This window comes from Brassica napus, chromosome C1 (genome assembly GCF_020379485.1).
Source record: "Brassica napus cultivar Da-Ae chromosome C1, Da-Ae, whole genome shotgun sequence".
NCBI classification, from domain to species: Eukaryota; Viridiplantae; Streptophyta; class Magnoliopsida; order Brassicales; family Brassicaceae; genus Brassica; species Brassica napus.
The window spans coordinates 31,179,637-31,194,669 of NC_063444.1; the positions used below are offsets into that span (position 1 = coordinate 31,179,637).

The following is a 15,033-nucleotide window of genomic DNA, read 5'->3' on the forward strand; positions in this document are numbered from 1 at the left end:
AAAGTTATTGATATAAATCTACATCAATAGATTATACAGCTACAACATTTTGTTTTTACAAATTTACAGCTTATATTCTAAAGCAAATAATTAAGCTTACAGCTACAAAGACTAAATATCTCCACTAAATATGATTTTTCTTTTGTCTTTCTCTGCTAAATATTATCTTTTAAAATATTATTCGTTTTCATGAGATTCATGTTTTTCATCATCGATTTCCAAGAATAAAGATAAAAGATATTATAGATTTAGATATTAGATACGTGAATTCTCCTATTGACTCCCATTAAGGGAAAAAAATACATGTTACATTCGAAATAGTCTATTTACATATAAATCAAAGATTATTTTCATTTATATAAATCAGTTTCATCGAGGAATACTCATAGAGAAAATGTATGTACAATAGTTGAGAGATATGAAAGAGAACCTTTCGATTTCAGTTCCCATATCAATAGCCATGTTCTTGAGTTCGCCGAGTAGATCACTTAGATCTGCAAGCCCATCGTCCTGCTTTGCTTTCTCTATCTGTTAATACAGCAGACACAGCATGATTCTTAGATATACTGGCAAACAAAAACAGAACATTTGAGATCACAGATCCACACCTCTATTTTCTGATAAGCATCAGCGGATTCAGGGAGAGGTTCATTGGTTCTTGAATCTGGTTTAGGTAGCTGGTTCAGCCCTAGCTTTTCTCTAGTCTCTAAGTTGTTAACTCTTCTCTTAGGGGATTCACCTTCTCAGAAGAACAAAAAAAATGGAGGAGTTAGGTGAAGTAACAAAGCAAAAGAGATTCATTTCTTAAGAAGAGGCATACCTCTAGTTATGACAGGACCGGTTATAGACCGAGTCTTTTTAGGCTTCCAGGTCCTTGAGAAAATGCTTCCGAGGCTTCCAAGAAGTTTCTCACCCTGAAACCAAAACACAAAACATAACAATAAGTTTCTCATAATTTATAAAAATCTCAATCTCATCTCTTTTTACCCGAGTGAGATCATGATCGAGGTCAACAGCCTTGTGGTGAGTCCTTGTGATTTTCTCTCCTTGCTCATTCAACATAACCAAAGTCCTGGTAGCATCTTATCTTATCCCTTGCGCTACTTTCAAACACCCTTGCACGGTCTTGGTGGTCTCATCGGACTTGTACACAGCATAACTCTCAAGTTCTTGAACCGTCTGGTTCTCCACGCCTCCTGATTCACGGAAATGATTCTTGAAAGAAGGTTTCAATCTCTTCTCAACCTCCTCCTCATCGTCAGCATCGTCAAAAGGGTTGAAGCTGTGATTCTTCTTAGTAGTAGGTAGGGAAGGTTGAGGGGAGATCTTGTTTGATGGCTTTCAAGGTGTGCTTTTTATTGCCATCTGATTCATCATCTGAATCAAAAGGATTCGACTTGGAGGCAGAAGCAGAAGAAGAAGGCTTATGATGCTTGGAAAGTGTTTCCAGAGGCTTCTTCAACCCAAACATTGTGATCCAAACCTGAAAAAAACTCTCGTTGCAAGAATCCAAAAGTCTATACGAACGATGTTGTAGAACCCTCGCCGCCGTCCAGCCTGACACGAACCGCTAAACTCGGTCGGAAAACATCTCGAAGAGGTTGAAACCGGGAGACCCCGAGATGATGTGGAACTTGAGATCCCGGTGGAAGACGCTGCGTGAGTGGCAGTAACCGACGGCGGAGATGAGGTGGTGGAAGTAGCGGCGGCTGAGATCCTTGGAGGTGATAGGGGATTTCCCATCTGGTTTCATCGCCATAGATTTAGCTTAGAGAAGTTCTAGGGTTTGATTTGTACACAGGAAGAAAATGAGTATATAAAGAAGGAAAAGAGAAAACCAAAACGAAATCATAAAGAAAAAATTGATTGATCGTGGAGTATTGATTATGCAGAAGTGGATCAATAAAACTGAATCACTGTGGTATCAAGCGAAGAAGACGAAGAGGTAGAGCCGTAAATCTCGAGACTTCCGTCTCAAACGTAACTCAATAATCTGACGTGTTTTAATGAAATGTTGTGATTGGATGATTTAATTGTCCTACGTGGACACACTCTCTGATGCTCATATAACCCTTTTAATATAGTATAGATGTTTAGACCTAGGCATTTGGTTTTGGTTGTAGTTCAAAATTAATTTTTTTTTTCAATTCGGTTCTATTTTGGTTTCCTTTTTAATTGGTTTTTGGTTCGAGAGATATAGGAACCGTACAATTATTTATGAATTTGGATGTCGGTTATTAGTTTCTGGTTGGATAATAATGTTAAGAACCCACTAATATTTTGATTTCAATTCGGTTCTAATTTGATTCTTGGTTTTGGATAATTTTGAATAATTTGGGTAAAAATTAATATTTGAATTTTTATATAAGATATCAGATAGCTCGGATAAATTTAGATACTCCAGGTAAAAAAATATTTGGGTTATTCAGTTATATCGGGAAATCATAGTAATTTTTAATATTCGGAGAGAAAGTAATAAAATAATCTGGTATTTTGTATAGTTCGGTTTATAGGTAGTATTTTTAGAATAATTGATACTTTGAAAAAAATAATAATTGATATTTGTAAGTACATAAACTATATTTTGGTATCCATTTGATTTTTTGGTTTGGTTCTGATTTGGTAACCGTTCAGATATTTTTAAACATTGATCCGATTTTGTTTTGTCTTTTTGTTTGATTTCGTTTTTGGTTATGTTTTAATACTATGTTTTTGGTTCTCGATTTAGTTACAACACAACTAAATATAAATTTGTATATATTTAGGAATAAAGGCTTAAGAATACTTACATTATCATACGCTAAGATGATATACATAGTTTATCATGATATAGAAGTGTATTGCTTATATGGGTGAGTATATAAAATTTTATATAAGTACACACAACCAATTGTATTATTTAATTTATTTCACCATAGAATTATCTCTATATTTTCTTAACATTTCAATATATTTTACTAATATTTAGTAAAATTAGATCTAAACCACATTTAAATTTTAAAAACATATTTTATATACACCAAATAATACAATAAAATAACGTGAAAGTCGAATTTCAAAATTTTAAGTAATGTATATACGGAAAGATTAATTATTTTGTTTATTTTATAAAAAAAACAATATACTTAAATAAAAATCCAGAAAAGGAAAGTTTTTGTATATATTGTGGATTCAATATTTTAATAATCGTAAATTTTTCGCATAGTGTGGATTCAATTTTAATTTAAAAATGTTAAGTTCTTCTTTTTGAGAAATAATGAAGTTCATATATACTAATAGATAATATAATATTTTAAAAATATTTTTGTAGATTGTAATCGATACGAAAATAGTGGAGCCAATAATATTTTTGTACATTTTCTTTTATTTTATTTTAAACTATTACAACATTATTTTTTTTATAAATTATTTGCTTAAAAAACTTAGGAATATTCATTTGAAAGCTTCCTTGTTACAGTTTGACCCGTGCATCCGCACGGGTATTATTTTCATTTTTAAAAATCAAATTAAGATTCATTATTGTTTTTAGGTTTGTTTGCATTGTGTTAGTATATTGTTCTTAGATATTTAAGTAAACAAATTGATATTGAATGTTTTAAAAACTGAACCGACCAATTGGATCAGTTCAATCGTGACTTCTTTACTAAGCTGAATCCAGGTTGTTTCCAAAATAGATTTGTGTTAACCAATAAAATTGACCAAAATTGTTAGAACCATTAGAATAGATGTTTGATTTTGTTGAAAACCCCAATTTATATTTGAAAGATTGTTCTTCTAGTGATTGTACATCAAATATAGTTTCTAACTTCACTGCATATTTGATTTAGTTGGGTTTATTATTAAAACCTAGGTGAACTTGATATATTAACGTTTGAAGAAAATTATTATTAAAATATTCCAATGAAATTGATATTAATCAAAACAAAGCTTACTAAATTATATAAAATAACGTTTTAGGAAAATTATTATTTGGATTTTCTATGAAACAATGCTTACTTAGTTTAATAGAAAATAACAAATTTATTGGGCAGATATTTACATATAAATAAAAAATACTCTACTTCCAAGTATCACATATATAATTTTCAGCCAAAAATCACTGAGAATCTTAGACAAACTAAAAAATTGTAGAATTTTTTAATATAATATAAAATAAATTTTGATGAAAATTGCATAAAATTTTAAAATAAAAAATTGCATAATATATTAAGGTAAATATATTATAGTAACACTATATTCATGTGGGTAGTTAATAGTTAATACTCAATTTAGAAAAGCATTAATAGAATTTAAAAAGTGTACATTAGATTTAGGAAATGCAATTAATAATCAATTTAGGAAATGCATTAATAATAAAAAAAAAGAATAATTAAATGTAAGTTTATTAATTACTCTAGTGGCATTCTATTGTAAATAAATGGTAAATCTTAGGACTATTTCTTATTTGTACTTTTTTAATAGATTAGATGATGATTGTGTTAATTAATCACTACAAGAAAACATCAAGGATTCTGAGGGAAAAAATCGTCGGAATTTCGTCGGAATTTCGTTATTCCGACGCAATTCCGACGAAATACGTCGTCGGAAATAATTCCTCGGAATTTCTTTTTTCCTCTGAAATCCCTCGGAATTTTCCGACGGAATTCCGAGGAAATAAATTTCCGAGGAAATTCCGAGGATCCCTTGTTTGTCGGAAAAGTCCTCGGAATATACCGAGGTAGAACTTCGTCGGGATAATTCCTCGGAAGTTCATCGATCGATGCGTGTTTGGACATATATACATCGATCGATAGGAGTATACCGACGGACTTTTTCCTCGGTTTATTCCGAGGAACTGTTCCCTCGGTATATTCCGAGGGATCCGTTCCTCGGAATTTTCCGAGGGAGTTGTCCCTCGGAAAATTCCGAGGGAAATGTCCCTCGCTATATTTTTTAAAAAAAACGGATCGATCGATGCGTTTTTGTTCAAAAACGCATCGATCGATGTAGTGAAAAATATAATTAATTTCCTCGAAATGTAAAAAATATTAATTTTTTTGAAAAAATAAAATTTCTGAAATTTAAATTCGAAAATATGAAATTAAAAGTAAAATTGAAATCATACTAATTAATATTCAAAGTTTCACAAATAAAAATAAAACATTCCGAGATTGGGGAAAAAAAAACTACGGGTCTGGCACGTCCGGGAACACCTCGTTCGGGTACATCCTCTGCATCATCTCCATCATTTGCTGGTTCAGCCTCCTCTGTGCCTCATAGCCCGCCTGTTGAGCCGCCATCTGGGTCTCCAACAAAGATATTCGATCATCTTTGTCCTTCAACTGAGCCGTAAGTACTTCTGGATCAACAAAGGGCGGTGGTGCAGAAGAAGGAGGAACCGACCGGGTGCGACGACCCAAACCGAACAAACGTCCCTTCTTCTTTGGAACCGACTGAATAGAAAAAAGCCAAATTTAGAAATTTAAACCAAGAAATAAATGAATTGAACTTAAAAAAAAAAAAACTTACGGATTCAACGATTTCGTTGATTCGAAACCGGGACAAGTTGGTCGAAGCCGTCGAAGCGTCATCCTCGGTTTGAAGCTGAGACACTTCGTCTACCACCTGAGTTTGGACCAGGTCGACCACGTCCCTCACAAGACCGTCATCAATCTGGCCGGTCTTCTTGTTGGTATACGCCCTCCTCATTAGGGCGAGATCATCGACCGGCTCGCCATCATTTTCTTCCGCCTTGAAAAAAAACATAAAATTAAAGAAACATTAGAAATTAGAAGAAATGCACAATAAATTTAAATTCTGAAACTCAAATAATTGAAGAAAAAGCGGTTGAACTTACCATGCGATCTCCGAGAGTGGCAATAGATTGAGCACCCAAGTTATGCTTGTAGATGCCCTTCCCTTTACGGTCGCTCCTGCGGTTGGTGGAGTTGGTGGAAGAAGTTTCTTTCGTCTCCTCCTTATCCCAATGCGCACACAACTCCTTCCAGACCGTATCGTTCATCGACTTTGGGACCTTTTAATTAAAAAAAAAAGAAAAAGTTTAATAAATTAAAAAATAGTTTAATAAATTAAAAAATTGTTTAATAAATTAAATCGAACCTTATTGATTTCCCACTTCTTCTTCCACTCGTGGATCTGCTTCCCATAGTTGTCCATTACTTTATGGACGAAGTGGTGATAGATAAAGAGCGTCTCATCGGAATTCCAGTTGAACTCTTGCTGAAAAAAAAACACAATTAGTAGAAAATTTATATTAAAGATTAAAAATATAAGTAAAAAATTAGAATACTTACCGCAAACTGACGAAACCACAGAACCTGCTTGTCGGTTGGGAAGTGAGTGAAAGTCGGATGTCCACTGTCGAGGGCCGAGTACATCATACGGTTGATCCATGCGCTGATCCCGTTCCCGGATCGGTTGAACCTTATTAAAAGAACAAACGGTTAATAATGAATCCAAATTTAAAGAAAAAAAAATGTTTAATTACCATGTTTGACCCCGTCCATGTGGATACGGAGTGAGATACGGAAGATGGTCACGACCGGGCTGTTGAACCAACTCCGCAACCCTCATCACTCCCGGAGGACCCGGAGGAACAGGAGCGGATGCAGCAGCGGGAGCGAGAGGAGCATGAGCGGGTGCAGCAGAGGGAGATGTATGGTTGGAGCTGTGGGGCGAAGGGGAATCCTGAAAATGGCTGGAATCCCGAGACTGGCTCCCCGTACCACCACGACCACGACGCTGTCGAGGCCGGGTCTGATCATCATGAGACCTGTAAATTAAAAAATATATATTTAATAAATACAGAAATATATAAATTAATTTTTTTTATTAAAAAAAAATCCCAAATAATTTAATCACAGAAAAAGATTTATATATATTAAATTTTTTTAATAAATATATAAAAATAGTTCTAATAAACAAAAATAGTTTTAATAAATAAAAATTGTTTAATAATTAAAATGTTTTGTAAAATCCAAAAAATCGAATTTATATAGAAATTTTTTTTTGTAAAATCCAAAAAATCGAATTTATATAGAAAAATCGTTTTGTAAAATACAAAAATCGATTTTATATACAAAATTGATTTTATAAATACAAAAAATAAAAAAATTATAAAAAAATTCTAAATCAATTCAACAAAACAAATTATTCAACCAAATCACAATTCTAAACCTATTATACAACCAAATCACAATCCTAACCAATCACCCTAACAAAAATCTATCAAAACTACACAAAAACCTAACAAATAGAACCTAAGAGAGTGGGATAGGGTCCTTACATGATTTGTGTAAGAGAAGAGGGAGATCGCCGGAGATATCGTCGGATTTCAGGGGGAAATCGCCGGAGAGAAAGAGAGGAGTCGCGCAGAGGAAGAAGAGAGAAATGGGGAAGAAGAAGGGGCTCGTGGTTATAAAACCTAGGGTCCGACGGACATTATCCGTCGGAATTCCGTCGGAATTCTAATTTCAATTTTCGCGAAATATTTGCCCGGTAAAATGAAAATATTCCGAGGAAATTCCGACAGATAGTAAAATATCCGTCGGAATTTCCTCGGAATATTCCGAGGAAATACCGAGGAACTAGTGTTTGGGGTTTCAAAACATCAATTTTTTTTGCCGTATTTCATTTCTTATACAATTGTAATGCATACCATTGAGGATTCTTTGTATACATGAGCATAAACCATGAAATAACAAATTTCAAAACTAATTGAAAGTATTCCCTTTACCGTTCGTTAAAAGGTATAAGTGTTTCTCTTATGTTGCGAGATTTCGTTCATACAATCGGAAAAGTGTTAATTATACGGTAAGGAACAAATTTTTGACTTCATAATGAACGTAAGACACTTAATAAGGGTTATATAGGTGTTATTCAAACGGCAAAACGTTGTTTTCGGTTTAAAAACCCTATTTCCTCGGAATTTCCTCGGATTATTCCGAGGGAACTCCGACGAAACCCTCTTCTTCCTCGAAATTTCCTCGGAATATTCCGAGGAAATTCCGACGAACTAGTGTTTGGGGTTTCAAAACGTAATTTTTTTTAAAAAAACGCATCGATCGATGCGTTTTTGAACAAAAACAAATCGATCGATTACTAAGATGGCCCGGGCCGTAAGATTGTGATCGATCGATGAGAGTATCCCATCGATCTATCGACAATCTGAATTGTTCCTCGGAATTTCCTCGGAAAATCTTGTATGTTTTTTTAAAAATGCATCGATCGATGCGTTATAGAACAAAAACGCATCGATCGATTACTAGGATGGACCGGGCCGTAAGATTGTGATCGATCGATGAGATTAACCCATCGATCTATCGACAATCTGAATTGTTCCTCGGAATTTCATCGGAAAATCTTGTATGTTTTTTTAAAAATGCATCGATCGATGCGTTATAGAACAAAAACGCATCGATCGATTACTAGGATTTACGGGGCCGTAAGATTGTGATCGATCGATGAGAGTAACCCATCGATCTATCGACAATCTGAATTGTTCCTCGGAATTTCGTCGGAAAATCTTGTATGTTTTTTTAAAAATGCATCGATCGATGCGTTATAGAACACAAACGCATCGATCGATTACTAGGATGGACCGGGCCGTAAGATTGTGATCGATCGATGAGAGTATCCCATCGATCGATCGACAATCTGAATTGTTCCTCGGAATTTCCTCGGAAAATCTTGTATGTTTTTTTAAAAACGCATCGATCGATGCGTTATAGAACAAAAACGCATCGATCGATTACCAAGATGGCCCGGGCCGTAAGAATGTGATCGATCGATGCGTTATAGAAACAAAACGCATCGATCGATGCGTGTTCGGAAAACAGAATTATAAGGCAAAACCCGACCTTTTTTGGATCTAAACCTTAGAACTCTCATCCCCTCCGATTTCCCCTATAATTCGCCCCCCCCTTTCTCTCTCTATAATCATCCGATTTGAACAATTTTGGGCTCTATTCCACTTGATTTTTCGAGCTCTACCTGATTCCTACACTCGTCTTCACCCTAAGACAGGTATACTCCGCGAATCTCCACATTCTGAAATCGTGTTCTTGAGCAATTTTTTGGGTTTTGTGAATTTCTTATTTCCGTGTTGATTCCTTGATCAAATATGCATGAAACAGATGTTTAAACATGGAATAGAACACAATTGTCTGTGATCAACGAGTTTGGAACATGATTTGAGATGATTTAGGGATAGAGAATTTTTTTCAATTTCGTTTTTTTTTATCACAACTCGATTTTGCTTTTCATTTTCATGTTCAGCTTTGCCTTCTTAATTGATTATAACCATGTTGAGAGCAATGATTCTATTTTGTAGAGAATGAAGCGCACGAAAACATCAGCAAAGAAAAACACACAAGAAGCGGGTTCGTCACAGCTGGAGAAGCAAAGGCCAAAGAAGTGGGATAAGTCTGATACCACCCACTACAACAACATGAAGAAGGTAGCCGTTCCGGCTACACAACTAGCATGTCCTGAGACGATGACAATATTGGGAATCAAAGCAGACATTGAAGGACTGTTCCAGAACATGGGTCTAGGCCAACTATGCAACCTCAAGGAACCCACTTATCCGGAGTTGGTACGCCAGTTCATAGCATCCGCATACGTCACCCGTCCCGATGATAGCCATCAGGAAGGTTTTCTGGCATTCGTAGTGCAGAAAGTATACTATGAGGTATCTTTCACAGACCTCTGCGGACTATTTGGATTGAGTGCGGGGGAGAGGACATATGGTCTTTATTGGACTTCAGAGCTGTTGAACTTCTGGGAAACGATTGGCACAGGGGTTTATAGATCTTCTCAGGCAAAGGAGTCACTTATCCGGAGCCCAGTACTGAGATATGCGACACGCCTCATTGGCTCATTGCTATACGGGACAACCACAGCCGCATCAGTCACGCAATGGGAGTTGTGCCTCCTGTACCAAGGTGTGAGGCATTTGCTACCGGCATTTGGAAACTCTACATTCCCACCTGCTACTGCCTTCAACATGGGAGCGGTGCTGGCCGCAAACTTAGCAGGATACAAGGGGAAAGTAACCAAATCCAAGAGCAATGCATGTGGATTTGGTGCAGTGATTACTCGGATCCTTAGACATGTGGGTGTAGACTGTGAGAACCACCAGGTAGCACTGGACAGATCGAACAACATTGCTTGGAACTACCTGGATGTCATTTCTCTAGTAAGTAAGGAGTTCATAGCTGGTCCCCACTCGAGGATCGATCGGGATGGTCCTTACGTCTACGTATTCCAGGACCGAGCGAAGAAAACACTCTACTGCCACCTGCCTCAGATCGGCCTGACTGCTCTACTTTCAGAGGCTGCAGTTGAGTTTCTACCCCCTGCTACCGCACTAGTAGACAAGCCATCCTTCTTCACGCCAAAATATCAGACCAAAGGCAAGGGCGTGGTTGATGAAGAAGGACAAGATGAGGCTGCACAAGCCATTCCAGATGATTCACAACCCCATCAGCTACTCCCATCAGACTCCAGCCAGTACAAGCTGCAAGAGCTTCCACCGAACGCCACTTCGCGCCAGCAACAACATTGGAGAGATCAGAGCATAAAGACAAACAACGACATGCTACACAAGATCTGGGCTGCCATTTCACGTATCAGGCCGTGTCGTTGCCAAAAGGATGATGTAGTTCATCGGGACAACTCTCCATCCAGCTCTGGTTCGGGTTCGAGTGGTACACACATGGTAAGAAAGAGGTCCAAGAGACCCAACGATGCAGGAACATCTGGAGCAGGAGACGAGGAGTAGGAGCTATCACCGGCTATTTTATTTTCTTTTCTATTCTAACGTTTTATGGTCTTATTTTCTGTTAATTTTGAACTGAGTTTTTTTTTAGGTTTCTTAATTATGAGTTCGTATTTCTTTTACATGGTTTCTTTGTTTTATTTGGTTGTGTTTTGTGTAGCTTTTAATTCGTATTCAGCTTTGCCTTGCTAGATAAACCAAATAACTATTATCCAAGGAAAGAGGTTATATCAAGTGTTCCTCGGAATTTCCTCGGTATTTCTTAAAAAAAAAAAAAATAAGTTCAATGGTAGTCTGTTTCCGAGTCATCATCACCAGATGAATCTGAATCTGGATCTTGGTGAAACTCTCCAATTACTGGTTCATCCTCTACGTGAACGACGGCTTCCTCTCCAAAGTCGGTTAAATCGACTACAAGGCCAACTCCAGCTAAATCTTCTGCTGCACTACAGTTGCCGGATGTGCTTGGTTGTAGTGGGTCTTCCAGCTCAGAACTTCCCTGAACTCGGCCTCTCGGGTTGAGTCTTGTAACAGTAACCCATGGATCATCTCTGTTCCTTACCCGGGGGTACTTGATATAACAAACCTGTAACATTTAGAAAAATTATAAATTAATACACATGATGATGAATCATTCTGAATAATTAACATTTAATTACCTGATCGGCCTGGGAAGCAAGAATGAAAGGATCATAATATTGCAGCTTTCGCCTCGAATTTACTGATATAACACCAAATGCATCTGTTCTCACACCTCGATCTGGGGTGTTGTCGTGCCAATCACAATAGAAAACAGTACAGCGCAATCCAACCATGCCCAAATACTTGATTTCCAAAATCTCATGTATGTGTCCGTAGTATACATCATCTCCTGATGCAGAACAAACGCCAGCATCATAAGTCGTACTCGAACGTCTCCTCTTCTGAGTTGTGAATGCATATCCTCGAGTACAAAATCTCGGATATGACTTCACAACAAAGTTTGGTCCAACGACCATCTCACGTATCCAATCGTCAAATGTTTCACCTCTGGCCAAACCAGCAGACACCTATTAATAGCACATATATATATATTATATCAATAAATGTGAATTAGTATAAATATGTGATAAAATATATTTTAATTTGTTTAAAGCACTCACATAAGTAAACATCCATCCAGTAAATTCTCTCTGCTTCATTTCTTCTAGTTCGTCCTCTGTGGCGTATCTATACTCGAACCGCTTTTCTGCCATGAAAATCCTGTATATGATGACAATAATGTAATTAATTAAGATTTAAATTTCAACTTGTTAAAATAAAAATTTGTAAGCTCATTTATTTACCTCTCATATTGAAGAACGTCTTCGCAGTTGGTGAGCAAATATGTTTGCAAATGACTGCGCTCCTGCTCAGTAAGTCGACGGTCCTTTGGTTTTCCGCTAAGTCGTCCAACGTCTGTGAAAATGTCTGGAACCGTAACATGATATGTTGCCCGTTCGCCTCTATCATCATGCCGAGCAGGTCTTCTGTTTTTGGTCTGAACTTCTGCTGGAAAGTAGTACTCGGCAAAGTTTGAAGTTTCTTCATTGATCATCTGTGCGACTATAGAACCTTCCACCCTACTTAAATTTTTCACCATCTTCTTCAAATGGAACATATACCGCTCATACAGATACATCCATCTATACTGCACAGGACCACCAAGTTCCAATTCTCTTGCCAGGTGAATAACAAGATGCTCCATAACATCAAAAAATGAGGGAGGAAATATCTTCTCAAGGTTGCACTGAATCACGGCTATGTTAGTCTTCAAATTTTCAATACCTTCAAGAGTCACTGATCTCGTGCATAAATCGCGGAAGAAACCACTTATCCCTGCAATTGCTTCATGAACATTTCGTGGTAATATTTCCTTGAAGGCGAACGGAAGGAGGCGCTGCATCATTACATGGCAATCGTGGCTTTTCAAGCCAGTAAACTTTCCTTCCTTTCTGTCGATACAGTTACGCAAATTTGATGCGTAACCGTCTGGAAATTCCACATCGTTTGAAATCCAATCAAAGAACGCATCTTTTCCCGCTGCATCAAGTCGGTATATGGGAAAAGGAGCCCTACCATTCTCATCAACATGAAGTTCTGAACGAGCACATATATCGACTAAATCCAGTCTTGACTTCAAATTATCCTTTGTTTTACCTTGAACATTAAGGATCGTGTTCATGAGATTGTCAAAAAAGTTCTTCTCAATATGCATGACATCTAAATTATGCCTTAGCAGATGATCCTCCCAGTATGGCAGATCCCAGAAAATACTTTTTTTGTGCCAGTTATGTAGTTCTCCAACAGCATCTACCGGAAAACGCTCATGTCCACCGACTTCTGGCGTCCTTTCTGCACCAAAATCTCTTAGTTGTATCTTCAAATCTTTCCCACAAATTTCCGGAGGTGGACTGTCAAACACCCTCTTGTTCTTCGTAAACAAATTCCTACTCCTACGATATGGATGATCAGGTGGTAGGAATCTCCTGTGACAGTCAAACCAACACGTTTTCCTTCCGTGCTTTAGTTGGAAAGCATCAGTGTTATCTTGACAATATGGACATGATAGCCTTCCATGCGTTGTCCATCCAGACAACATACCATATGCTGGAAAATCACTTATTGTCCACATTAGTACTGCCCGCATTTGAAAGTTTTCTTTACACGAAACATCGTATGTTTCAGCACCTTGAGCCCATAGTTGTTGCAACTCATATATTAGTGGCTGAAGAAACACATCAAGTGATCTCTTAGGATGCTCTGGTCCGGGAACGAGAATCGAGAGAAACAAAAACTCTCGTCGCAAGCACAAGTTTGGGGGGAGGTTGTATGGTGTAAGAATGACGGGCCATAGAGAATACTGTCTTCCACTCTTGCCAAACGGACTGAAACCATCAGTACATAATCCAAGGTAGACATTTCTTCTCTCATACGCAAAGTCGGGATACTTTGATTGGAAATGCTTCCACGCTTTTGCATCTGAAGGATGTCTGATCTCACCATCTGTTGAGTGCTCCGCATGCCATCTCATTGGTTGCGCTGTGCGTTCAGACAGATACAACCTCTGCAACCTTTCCGTCAAAGGTAAATACCACATCCTTTTATATGGCACTGGAACTCTTCCAATTGTATCTTTATAACGAGGCTTTCCACAAAATTTGCATGTAACCCGCTGTTCATCCACCCTCCAATAAATCATGCAGTTGTCGCTGCATACATCTATTACCTGATACGATAAACCAAGACCAGCTACGAGTTTCTGAACCTCGTAGTATGAACCAGGAGCTACATTATCCTCGGGTAGAATACCTTTTACAAAATCAGCAATCGCATCCACACAGTCTTCAGCCAAATTATAATCTGTTTTAATGCCCATCAATCTTGTAGCAGATGATAAAGCTGAATGACCATCTCTGCAACCTTCGTACAATGGTTGCTTTCCAGCATCCAACATATCATAAAATCTCCTAGCTTCTGCATTGGGTAAATCTTCCCCTCTAAAATGATCATTTACCATCTGCTCAGTACCTACACCATAATCTACATCCGTTCTAATTGGTTCTTCTAATCTAACCGCTGGCTGAGGTTCACTAGTACTACCATGTTCATAATCAGTTTCCCCATGATGATACCAAATTTTGTAACTTCGTGTAAACCCACTCAAATATAGATGAGTCCAAACATCCCACTCTTTAATAACCTTTCTATTTTTACAATTAGAGCAAGGACATCTTAACATACCTGTTTTTGCTTCCGGTTGTCGGTGAACTAACCCCATGAATTCAGTTATACCTCGTTGGTATTCTTCCGTAAGCAATCTCGTGTTCGGATCCAAATGAGGTCGATCGATCCAAGAACGAAAATAATTTGAAGAAGACATATTTTTTATGAATCAAATTCGTGTGTAAATAGAGTAAGAGGGAGGATGAAGATATGAAGTGAATGAAGAGGAAGAGGAGTGCTTGTATTTATAGTTTAAATCCTGCCGACATACCGAGGAAATTCCGACGGAATTCCGACGGACAAAACTAGTTCGTCGGAATTTCCTCGGAATTTTGTAAAATCCCCCAACGGCTCTCCAACGGCTATAATATTTCCTCGGAATTCATCGATTTTTTCCGAGGAACAGAGTTTTCCTCGGAATTTCCTCGGAATATTCCGACGGACTGTAGTTTCCTCGGAATTCCGTCGGTATATTCCGAGGAAATTCCGAGGAAACCCAATTTTGTGTT

The 15,033-nt window shown here is 37.4% G+C and overlaps 1 protein-coding gene and 1 pseudogene across 1 annotated transcript; both read right to left on the reverse strand.

Moving 5' to 3' along the window:
- Positions 1–253: 253 nt before the first annotated feature.
- On the reverse strand, positions 254–4,395 carry LOC125580764 (annotated as a pseudogene).
- Positions 254–6,573, reverse strand: LOC111202303. The gene is made up of 7 exons (XM_022694992.2): positions 6,488–6,573; positions 6,294–6,423; positions 6,100–6,219; positions 5,837–6,013; positions 5,509–5,730; positions 5,170–5,432; positions 254–4,893 (listed from the first exon to the last, which is right to left on the reverse strand). The coding sequence occupies exons 1-7, from the start codon at positions 6,571–6,573 to the stop codon at positions 4,503–4,505; spliced, it is 1,389 nt and encodes a 462-aa protein (XP_022550713.1). The 3' UTR covers positions 254–4,502.
- Positions 6,574–15,033: the final 8,460 nt, after the last annotated feature.